The sequence below is a fragment of the Chaetodon trifascialis genome, chromosome 4 (assembly GCF_039877785.1).
Source record: "Chaetodon trifascialis isolate fChaTrf1 chromosome 4, fChaTrf1.hap1, whole genome shotgun sequence".
NCBI classification, from domain to species: Eukaryota; Metazoa; Chordata; class Actinopteri; order Chaetodontiformes; family Chaetodontidae; genus Chaetodon; species Chaetodon trifascialis.
The window spans coordinates 17,300,620-17,310,829 of NC_092059.1; the positions used below are offsets into that span (position 1 = coordinate 17,300,620).

General features: G+C 41.8%; 1 protein-coding gene across 1 annotated transcript; it reads right to left on the reverse strand.

The window, feature by feature from the left end:
• Window positions 1-5,038: 5,038 nt before the first annotated feature.
• On the reverse strand, window positions 5,039-7,984 carry LOC139330061 (prostaglandin E2 receptor EP4 subtype-like). The gene is made up of 2 exons (XM_070960791.1): window positions 6,990-7,984; window positions 5,039-6,042 (listed from the first exon to the last, which is right to left on the reverse strand). Exons 1-2 carry the CDS (start codon window positions 7,935-7,937, stop codon window positions 5,713-5,715), a joined length of 1,278 nt encoding a protein of 425 aa, XP_070816892.1. The 5' UTR covers window positions 7,938-7,984; the 3' UTR covers window positions 5,039-5,712.
• Between the last annotated feature and the right edge of the window lie 2,226 nt (window positions 7,985-10,210).

Consider the following 10,210-nt stretch of genomic DNA (forward strand, 5'->3'; position numbering starts at 1 on the left):
AACAAAAAAAAAGAAAGAAAGAAAAGGGCCCCATTACAGTCAGTACTGAGTAACACCCCCTTTGGCAAGTATCAAAGCTTGTAAATGCATTTTGTAGCCACCAAAGAGTCTTTTGGTTCTTGTTTTGGGCATTTTCGCCCATTCTTCCTCGCAAAAGGCTTCTAGCTCTGTCACATTCTTGGGCTGTCTTTCAAGCGCTGCTCTTTTGAGGTCGACCCACAGATTCTCTGATGTTTAGGTCATGGGACTGCGAAGGCCACTGGAAAACCTTCAGCTTGTGCCTCTTGAGGCAGTCCATTGAGGATTTTGAGTGTGTTTAGGAACATTATCCCGTTGTAGAAGCCATCCTCATGTTTTTGTACAGATGGCGTGAAGCACGATTGCAGAATTTGCTGGTATTTAATTGAATCTATTCTTTCCTCTACCAGTGACATGTTCCCCCGTGCCACTGGCTGCAATATAAGCCCAAAGCATGATCGATCCACCCCCGTGCTTGACAGTCGGAAAGCCATAGCACTAGCAAGCTGGAGTGAGACCGTTAGTAAAAGTTATCTGACAGCTCAAATCTGTTGGGGTGCCCAAACTTTTGCATGGTGCTTCTTTCCCTTTTTTCTCTTTAAAATTATACAAATCAAAAATTATGCACCAATCTTGCTTAAAATGTTGAAGATATTTCACCTTTAAAGTTATGACGTTTGGAGATCAGGTCATCTTCTACTCACTTAACAACTCACAGTAATGGACATTTGCCCAAATTTTTGATGCTGTGGTTTAGTCCATAGATCACCCTAAATCTAACACACTGGTCCTTTAATATTTTGGTTTTAGGAATTTCATAATTAGGTTGTTACTTTTCTTCATGAGGCACCTGTAATGACGTGAGGAGAAACGACCTCTTTGAATCATGAATACGTCTTAGAAAACATTGCTGGGAAATTCAGGTTTTTGTAGTTCTGGTCTGAAGTTCTGAATAATTTCATCGGGCAGATGTACGCTGTCACTCTGGTGATCCTTTAACTTTGCATCTCGCTCCGTCATCAGATGAAAAATTTTATTTGGCCATTTATTACTAAGTTCCTGCAAAACTAATGACATTCCCATCAGCTTCAGCTTTACTTTGCATTTAGTGCTGATTAATGTTAGCATACTAGCATGCTATACTAACACAATGAACAGCATACTTGATAAACATGCACACGTTTGCATCATGATTGTGAGCATGTTAGTGAGGAAGCTGTGTCTGAGTACAGCCTCACAGCGCTGCCAGCAGAGCGGATGACTGAGGTTTCAGTGTACATGCAAGAGATGCTAGATGTAGATACAGTATGAAAAGTACCGCACTTTCCAGAGTGGTTCAAAATTACACATGCCTGATGAAGAAAGAAGGAAGAAAAGTTCACTATTGTGTCTGCAAGAAGCTGATGCTCCCAAACTTGTTCCACACACATCGACAAGATTTCAGTCACATTTATTGTCAGCGAGTTTTTTTCACTGCCGCCGTCAAAGAACACACAAAACCTTCATGTCTTTGAAGATAAACGTTCATGAAAACGAAGAGTGAGGCCAGTTCTGGTACCCAGAACAGTCAGTGACTTCCCACAGAAAAAGATCCCCCGTTTGTTATCATGGAAGATTAATAAATTAGATTAATAAATTAGATTTGGGAGAATTAGATTGAAAAAACAGAGCGTCCTTTCAGTCTGCATGCTGTGAGGATGCTCGTCTTTCAATCTTTCTTGGGGACTCATCATGTAAAAATCCATCTTTTTGCTGTCGCTGTTCGGAGCTGAAGAATCGATTTAAAGCTGCATCGGTTTTATTTGTATTGATTATTGCTATTTATTGATCTGCAAAGCTTCTCAGGCAGAGTGAGACCTTCTCTCCTGTCAGGCCATTTTTCAGCCTGAACCAAAGCTGCTCTGTCATGTTTACGGTTTTTAAACAGGGGCCCAGTTCGAGTTTGCGCATCATGAAAGGACAGAATGTGTTATGCAGATTTTAACGGTCAGTCAGCTGAGACTTTACAGTTCTGGTGTTTAACCTGAAGCATTTGTTTAACATCAGCGTCAGACGGTCACTGGACAAACTTGAGAATGAGACATGGAGGTTTGATTTGTGCAATGAATGGTTCAGCTGGAATTTCAGGTAGGCAAAGGTTGATTACAGCGTCAGCATACTTGTTAACTTGTTATGGTAATAATCATTGAATAATGAAAACCTTTTTTTTTGCTCGAAGAACTGTTTGATTTGGGAAACATTTTGCTTTTCTTATCTCTGATGCACCCTGAGCATCTCACTGCAACAATATAAAGATTTGATGTTCTTTCTTTTTGTGATTCAGATGTGTGTGCATCTGAAATCAACGTTGTGTTTCTGCTCATTTATTTTATAGGTACAACGCACGTTAATTGAATTTTTGTAACAGTGTCAGTTGGAGCCTGTGAGCTTGTTTTTTCCAGCTGTAGTCCCTGGAATACATAAGTTAGGTGGTAGTTTGGTTAATATGGCTTCTTTTTTTCTTTTGTCTTTTTTTTAAGTGTACTATGTTTGCCTTCTGTGACGAATTTAAAACACTGTCACATTACTTAGTCTGGAGGACAACCTCAAAAAGCTCTGTGGGGTCATTGCAGAGACAAACTAATGCCAATAATCGTCCATTTCGTAGGATCTTGGGAACCCAAAGCTGCTCAGTTTTTCTCAGACAGGGAGAGAAACCAGCACCACTTTGGTAGATAACAAATAATAAAAGGTATAACGTTATTGTTTTACACTGATTGAGCAGAAAACACTGGCTGGAGAACAACTGAAGCACCACATATTCGTAAGGAGTTGGTGGACAACAGAACAAAGCTTAATGAGGAGTGGATGTAGCTCGTCAGATGGCCAGAAACCTGTGTGGGTATTAATTATTTCACTGACGTCTTCCTCCTTTCTACCACTGTTCCAGGGAGATGCAGATGTCTGAAAGTACTGCTTTATCAGCACCTGTCCAGATAAATTGCTAAACACTAAGCACCAATCAGTGGAGGAATTGCACACACAACACTTCAGCCCCCAATCAGAAACGGTTACACAACAAACGTCTTTGTTCTTGTTCCCTCATGACTTAGGAAGCTGACACTGTTGCCTTGTGTAACAAATAAATCATCACAAATGCTTTTAGAAACAAGTCAAGATTAGCTGGTAATTGATTTATTTCAACACAAACAGCACATCTTTTATGGCTGAAATAAAGTGAACACATCATATCACACATTCATATCAATTTAGAAATGTGATTACACGCTAACAGCTGTGTGATATCGACAGACTAACACCAGAAAGAAATGACCCGTCGTTTCTTTTCAATAGTGTGAGAATGTAATCTTCACATGCACAGTAACAATCAACATGTGCATGCATCAGGAGGAGTCCCATTTGTCCCTTTTTGTTTTGAATCGCTCTGTCCACCGCTGCAGCTGGTTTTATGTCCTTCATTGGTTGTCTTCACGTCCCTCCTCATGTTGCCAAAAGCAGAGTACATGTAGTCTTTCTGATGCTAATACGCCGCAAGATGGACGATGTGAGAACTCCTAACATGTCAGACACATGTTGCAGTGGAGGAAGTTTCCTATGATTTTGTTTTTCTGTGTCCTGCTGGCTGTTTGTGTACAGTGAGCGAAGTGGGAGAACTGTTGGTTTGGATGGTGGCTCTCGCCTGTAAAGCTTTTAACTGGGATGTAAATGTAAGTGAGCGGAGGAAGGGGGAGGTTACTTTGTAAAACTTGTATAATTATTATTTTTGTGCGTCCTCAATGGATCTTGAGACAGAATTTTTACTTAACCGATGTTTATAGATTTTTATTTATGGTGTCAAGGTACAAAAATGTTGTACAGAAGTGCAGCTATGCACAGTCTCGTCTGCTTATGTTTAGTAAATGCTATTTTTAAATGTTGGGGGGGAATAAATGCATTATGGATTACTGAACATATTGAATGCCTTGACTTTTATTAATGGCAGATTATATCTATTTATAGACTTTTTATTAAGCTTTGAATGAAGAAAATATTGTTTTTCAGTCACACTTTTATGGTAGTTTTTCTAACAAAGTGATCATTTTAGATATTGCACCAGCATCATATGTTACGTGTAATTTAAGTGGAATGGGTGTTAAATGTGGTACCTGAAACTTCACATTCAGCAAACCATCAGATTTTGCTCTTTTGTCCCTGTTGACCTCAAGCAAGCAAAGCCCAGTTTGTTCCAGTTTAAACTGGTTCACCTCAAGTTGAAACATTCTTTTATCCCTGCGACTATTGGCCAAGACATAAGAAGAACACGTGGAGGCAAATGTCTGCATGCAGAGTAAACACTGATTTTTCAGCCTGAACCAAAGCTCACACATGAATTTAGTAACAGATGTTTGTGTACATAGTTGAGCATCTGCAAAGCTCAAGACCAGATATTTTTCTCAGGGGCTGAAGGAGGCGAAGCCAGAGCCAACGGCCGCCTTCTGAATAATGGATTTGTATCCACCAGGCTTTTAAAAACCAGACTACAATCAGATTATGGATGTGTTGGTCGTACTTCTCATTAGTTTGTTTGGTGTTTTTCTGCCCCCTGGTGGCCAAAAATCATTTAACACAGCATCAATTTCAGCTTCCTTGAAATCAGAGAAATAAATGTAAATCTGTAAAGGATTCCATGTAAATCTGATCACGTTTGTATAAAGAGCACAAATGCATTTTTTAATCTAAAATCTTAATTTGAAACGTAAACAGTTTCTAAATGTCCCTCTTAATGTAGTCAATTAGAAATATAAAGTAGTGTAAAATGGAAATACTTAAAGTCCATGTACCTCAAAAAAGTACTTAAGTACATTACTTGAGTAAATCAGTTACCCTCCATCACTGGTGACCACGGCAACATGAGATCTATTCCAGACTGAAGGAGTCAGACAGTTGAGACAAAGGACACCAAGACTCAAGATCTTTAATGCAAACATCATCATCAGTAGCATTTAGTCAGTGCTTCATCATGTCAGTGTTTAAAAGTCTCTCCTGATGAAAAGTAACTCCTGAGGCAAACATCCAATGTGAGGGAAGGAATGCGGGCGTGGGGGGTGGGGTGGGGGGGTGGGGGTGGGGGGGCAAATCTACCTGTACACCACAACACATCTCAGCAACACAGTTGTGATGGATCTCACCCAGTTTCTACTAAAAGCAGATTCTTACAAAGCTATTTCTGTTAAATGACTTTTAACTGTGGATCTTCAAAGAGTCAGCAGTCGATTAAACACTGCCTCCAGGTGAAATGAGCTACAGATCTACAGGAGCAGTGCGCTGATCCTGCAGTTGGTTCATTCTGGAGGACTGATCTGGTGAAAGGGGCAGCTGGTGGTGAGCTGATGACAGGCTGGATGACAGCGAAAGGCACAAAGCAAAGGTTTGGCCATGTCTTGTTGTTGCACTTCAGTAATAAAAATCAGGACCAAACAGTTTTTCTCTCATCTGTCCTGTGTCACTGCAGGAGACGTCTATATAGATGCATCCAGAGCAGCCCTCTGTTTTTATTCAACAAATAATCCTCCAGAAGCTCTGAGGATCCCGTCCAGCTGTGAGCCCCACCACCTTCCATCCCACCGACAACAGACCTGAGGCCCTGCATCGAGCTGTCTGCAGCAGAAGAAAGCTCCAAACGTCCATAGATGTCCAGCATGTCTGCAGTCTGGTTTAAGTCTGACGGAGGCGCTCTGTGTCATGTGGAGTGAATTTCACGGTGGCAGGCAGCTGAGTCATGACGTTTGCGTTGCACATCAGCTGGGTGAACACATGGCTGTCTGCCATGAGTTCAGGATAAAACAGGTTCCTTTCTGGTGTCGGAGCCAAACTCCTGCGAGAGCTGCCTCGCCCGGATAAACTGAGTAACCGACGAAACAGAGACCTCCTGAGGAGGATGTAGATCCAGGGGTCAAGGATGGGGTTCACAGAGGCTATGCGGATGGCAGCCAGGTCAGCTTTGTGGTCGTATTTCCGCATGAAATGGTTGGCAAACACTCGGACCTGTAAGAGAAAAAGAAGTCATGACTGGTCAGATCTTCATGCGGTGAATACAAGAAAGTGAATACTATAATGTCTTTAAATATACACTGAAACATGTTTTCTTTTCATTATTTTCTGTCTCCCAACTCAGATTTACTCAAATGCATCATTCCTGAATTTCTTGTGAAAAATTAGTAAGAACTACATTAACCCCATGATAAAATGTCCCTGGTTTAGAGCCTTTTTGACTTAAAATCCCTGAAGACAATTTTGCTCCTTTGGTTTATCCCAACCCTTAGTTGGTCTTGGTAGTCTTGGTAAACTATAAATCCCTGTATCAGAACAATAGGGAGAGCTCATTAGATGAAAATACTCTCAAAATATGAACTCACTTTGGTCATAAATGTGCTGCAGTGAAACACTGGCTGCTGACTTCAGCAGGTATTTAGGTTTAAGTTAATCTCATGTCATCCTTCTGTTCACTTTATTGAGTTCCTGCTTAGGCTGTGAGACTTTCCTAATGGACTGAAGGAAATATTGGTGTAATGAAGCTAATGATTACAATCTTTATTTATGGTAATTATATCCAAATGATTACAATAATAATGCAGCTACAGGTAAGTCCAATGATACGAAAGTATTCCTCGCACTCACAGTTTTGAGATACTTGTGGGGGGTTTTTTTTTGTTGTTGTTGTTTTTTTTAAGTTTTAATGCTGCTTTATTTTGCGCAATGTGAGGCAGCGAAGGTAAAATGTAAGAAATTCATTAACAATTAAAAAGCTGCTTCAACAACAATGCATCAGTAAAAATATAAGTAACCAGTAGTTATAAGATTTTAAGAGGAATCTTGCTGTAATTCCACTTGACTTGAATGCAGTTTTACCTGTAGTGAAGTATTTGTACTTGTAAGTACTGCAACCTTATTTCAGTAAAGGATGCGTTTCTTACAGTCCCACACTGACTCACCGCTAGCGGGGCTGAACAGGCCAGAACCACCACGGAGGTCATCACCAGCACCGCGATCATCTGCGTCTCTGCGGCCGAGGACAGAGCCCTCCACCTGTCCCGGACGCTGGCTCTGGTGACGGGCCGCTGCACGGTCCTCTGTCGCATCAGAAGCAGCGCTCCGCACACCACCAGGTTCAGCACGATGGTGCCCAGGATGAGCAGCAGACTGACGACGCCGTACAGGACGGAGTAAGCGATGGCCACAGGCTCGGCCGTCCTCCAGTCGATGAAGCACCAGGTGCTGGACGGCTGCAGCTCGCTCCTCGACATACCCATCATCGGGAGGCAGCAGAAGAAGATGTTACTCATGTACATGAAGAACAGGAACCTTTGCGCAAAGCGTCGGTCCACCCCCCACCGCTGGTAGGTGTACGCGCAGCAGATAGCCAGGTACCGCTCTGCTGCCATGGCGCATATGATGCTCAGTCCCGTCACACCGAAAAACAGCAGCAAAAAGGAGTAAAACTCACAGACATGTTGGTTCTTCAATATGTGCTGGTCCAGGTAGTTGGCTATGGTGAGCGGACTGGCCAGGCAGGTGCCCAACAGGTCTGTCACCGCCAGACCGCAAACCAGCGTGTAGAAAGCTGAAGATTTCCTCTCCTGTCTTGATACCGAAAGAACGATTATCGCAATTAAATTCCCGATGGCACCTCCAGCAAACATAAAAATAGGTAAAGCGATTTTTGTCTCGATGCTGCTCTCTTGCGAATGCTGAACCAGCGTCTCGTTTATGGAGAGAGATCCGTGCGTAAAGTTGAGGTTCTCCATTGCCGAATACACCCGTAGGCTGGCGTTTATTAGTGATATTTCCTTTGGTCTGACGTTTATTTCAGAATGCATTTCCCTTTCAGCCCCCAGAAGCATATAAGGAGCCAGCAGGGGTATATTTTCTGGTAGTCTCATCCCTTCTGCTTCCTAGTAATCCAGATGCGGTTCAACACAGAGGTCGTGCGCACAGCTGCGAAATGAGAGGCGGGTCGTCTCTAAAATACTGAGCCCCAAAGCAGCGTGCCAGGGGACGATGGGATGGATTCTGTGAGACGGACGGGAAAATATACGTTTTTGTTTCGTTCAATTTCCGCTCTATGCCTCATCTGCCGATGCTGGCGTCATCGCTGCGCTGCGTAATTCCTGCGGCAGCCTGTCAGGAGGTCAGCCTGACAGCTAATGAGTAAATATGTAGCGCGCAAACGCTATGATAGAGGGTACAGAGAGTGAAGTGGCCTCAGCAGACTTTTCTCAACAAGTTCCACAGGAGTCATATTTAGATGCAGAAGGTTTGATGCACCAGTTTGATCAACTCAGCTTGTGTGGCAGAAAAACAGATACACAAAAACACAATATAAACAAAATTAGCTTCCATGATGCTAAAAAGTTTCTGTGTGTTTTCATCCAATGACACTGTTGTGTTGGGAGTTCTCATCTCTTTTTAAAGGGTCATTTCCCCCAAATTACAAGTAGACAAATAAATGAAAACATTAATCTAACTACACAGATAGCTTTGGCTGTATTTGCTCTAATTAGGTGATGGTGAATTAAGTCTGTCATTACAGTGTTGCAAACTTTTGTATCAAAGTTTCCCACATATGTCTGAGCACTTTCCATTGGAAAAACTTTAACACCTGTTTGTGAATTATGAACATGAGCTAAGTCGTAGTTATTTACTCACAATAGTTAACATGCACACATATATACCTCCACTTCTTACTGCTGCTGAGTTTGTGCCGCAGTGTGTGAAATTTAGAGTTTGTGACCTGTTATTCTTTGCAGTGATACATAGAACTGAATTAAAGCTGCAAAATTATCCAAAAAACAGCTGAATTGATTATTTGTTTGTTTAAACCCCTGCATATCATCAATAATTGTGTACAAACCAATAGCACGGACTGGACTTTCGTGAGTTTTCAATTTCCTGTGCATATTTTTCCTGCTTCTTGTGAAAACTCTGAGGGTTTTCACCAGGCGCGGGATTTCCGTTACCAGAAAAATTAGGCAATTTAATTGCAGTGTTTGTCAGGGTGGGAGCTGGGATTATGTCAACAACACTGACACACAACCAACACACTGCAATAAAACCAGTGATGACTGTGGCTAATAAACAACATCAAAATATACAAATCCAAGACAAACGAGTTACAGATCAGAATCGCTCCTCATTTAGTCTACTTCTGGTTTTGATTTTGATTTTGGTTCACCTTTTCATGAAATTTGAGTTTCTGTATGTTGCTCTTCAATCAGTGTGTCAATTAGCAAGTGGAAAATCTTTACGCACTGACCAAAGGACTGGTGTCAAAAAGCTGCAGAATATTTCATCAAACTCATAAATATATGGTTGGAAAAATGTCCTCAAGTGCGTTATTGTGGTTGGTATTTTGCTCTGTGTCCACATTGCAGCGCACAGCTTTGTCCCAAACACAGATGACTGTAAATGGTTGTGAGGAACAACAGATGGCTGATGGACAGCCCCGAACACAAGCCACGTCAGTGCACTTAGTCTGCTCCTGCTCTCCAGCCATCGCACATTCATTACAGCGTGACTTATGTTTACAGTGAGGAGCAGCAGCGAGGGGTCTCTGTCTGCAGCCGACCTTAAAAGACAAAACACGACACCTCTCTGAGAGGTAAACCACTGCTTCTCATCCCTGCTGCATACAAAAGGGAGCTGGCAGACTCTAAAAACAATAAAGCACTTAAGTGATGCCAAGGCTTGGAAACTCCAACGCCAACTGGAATGTGCCTCAGTTCACTGAGTCACTGGAGGTACAAGCCGTTCCAGAGAGGTTTATAGTTTTTTTGAAAGGTAATTCATTTGTTGCAATTGTCCTTAAATTGTATTATCTCTGTCTGTGGTCTCTGCAGCAAGCTATAAAAGTGCACCTAGATTTTAGTTTGTGACGAAACTGCACAACAAATATACCCCTAAAAGGTCATAATAAAGGATTTCTATGACTGTAAACCCTCTTAACGGATGAATCAGCATGTTTAGTCGGCAGCAAATGGAAAGAACCTTTTTGCTCACTATTCTCAAAACAATAAATGTTAAAACATTGAGAACATTTTTATTTGATTAACAGTCTTTTTACATTTACGTCCAGTTAAATACTGAATCTTAAGTGGTTACTTCAGCTCTGCTCTCCATTTGGTGATGTCAGAACAGCTGTGCACATATCCACATT

Coding starts and splice junctions, on each gene's coding strand:
- LOC139330061 (XM_070960791.1), bottom strand. CDS start 7,937: ATGAGACTACCAGAAAATATACCCCTGCTGGCTCCTTATATGCTTCTG. Junction 6,043..6,989: donor CCTGTTCAGCCCCGCTAGCG/GTGAGTCAGTGT, acceptor TTTCTCTTACAG/GTCCGAGTGTTTGCCAACCA.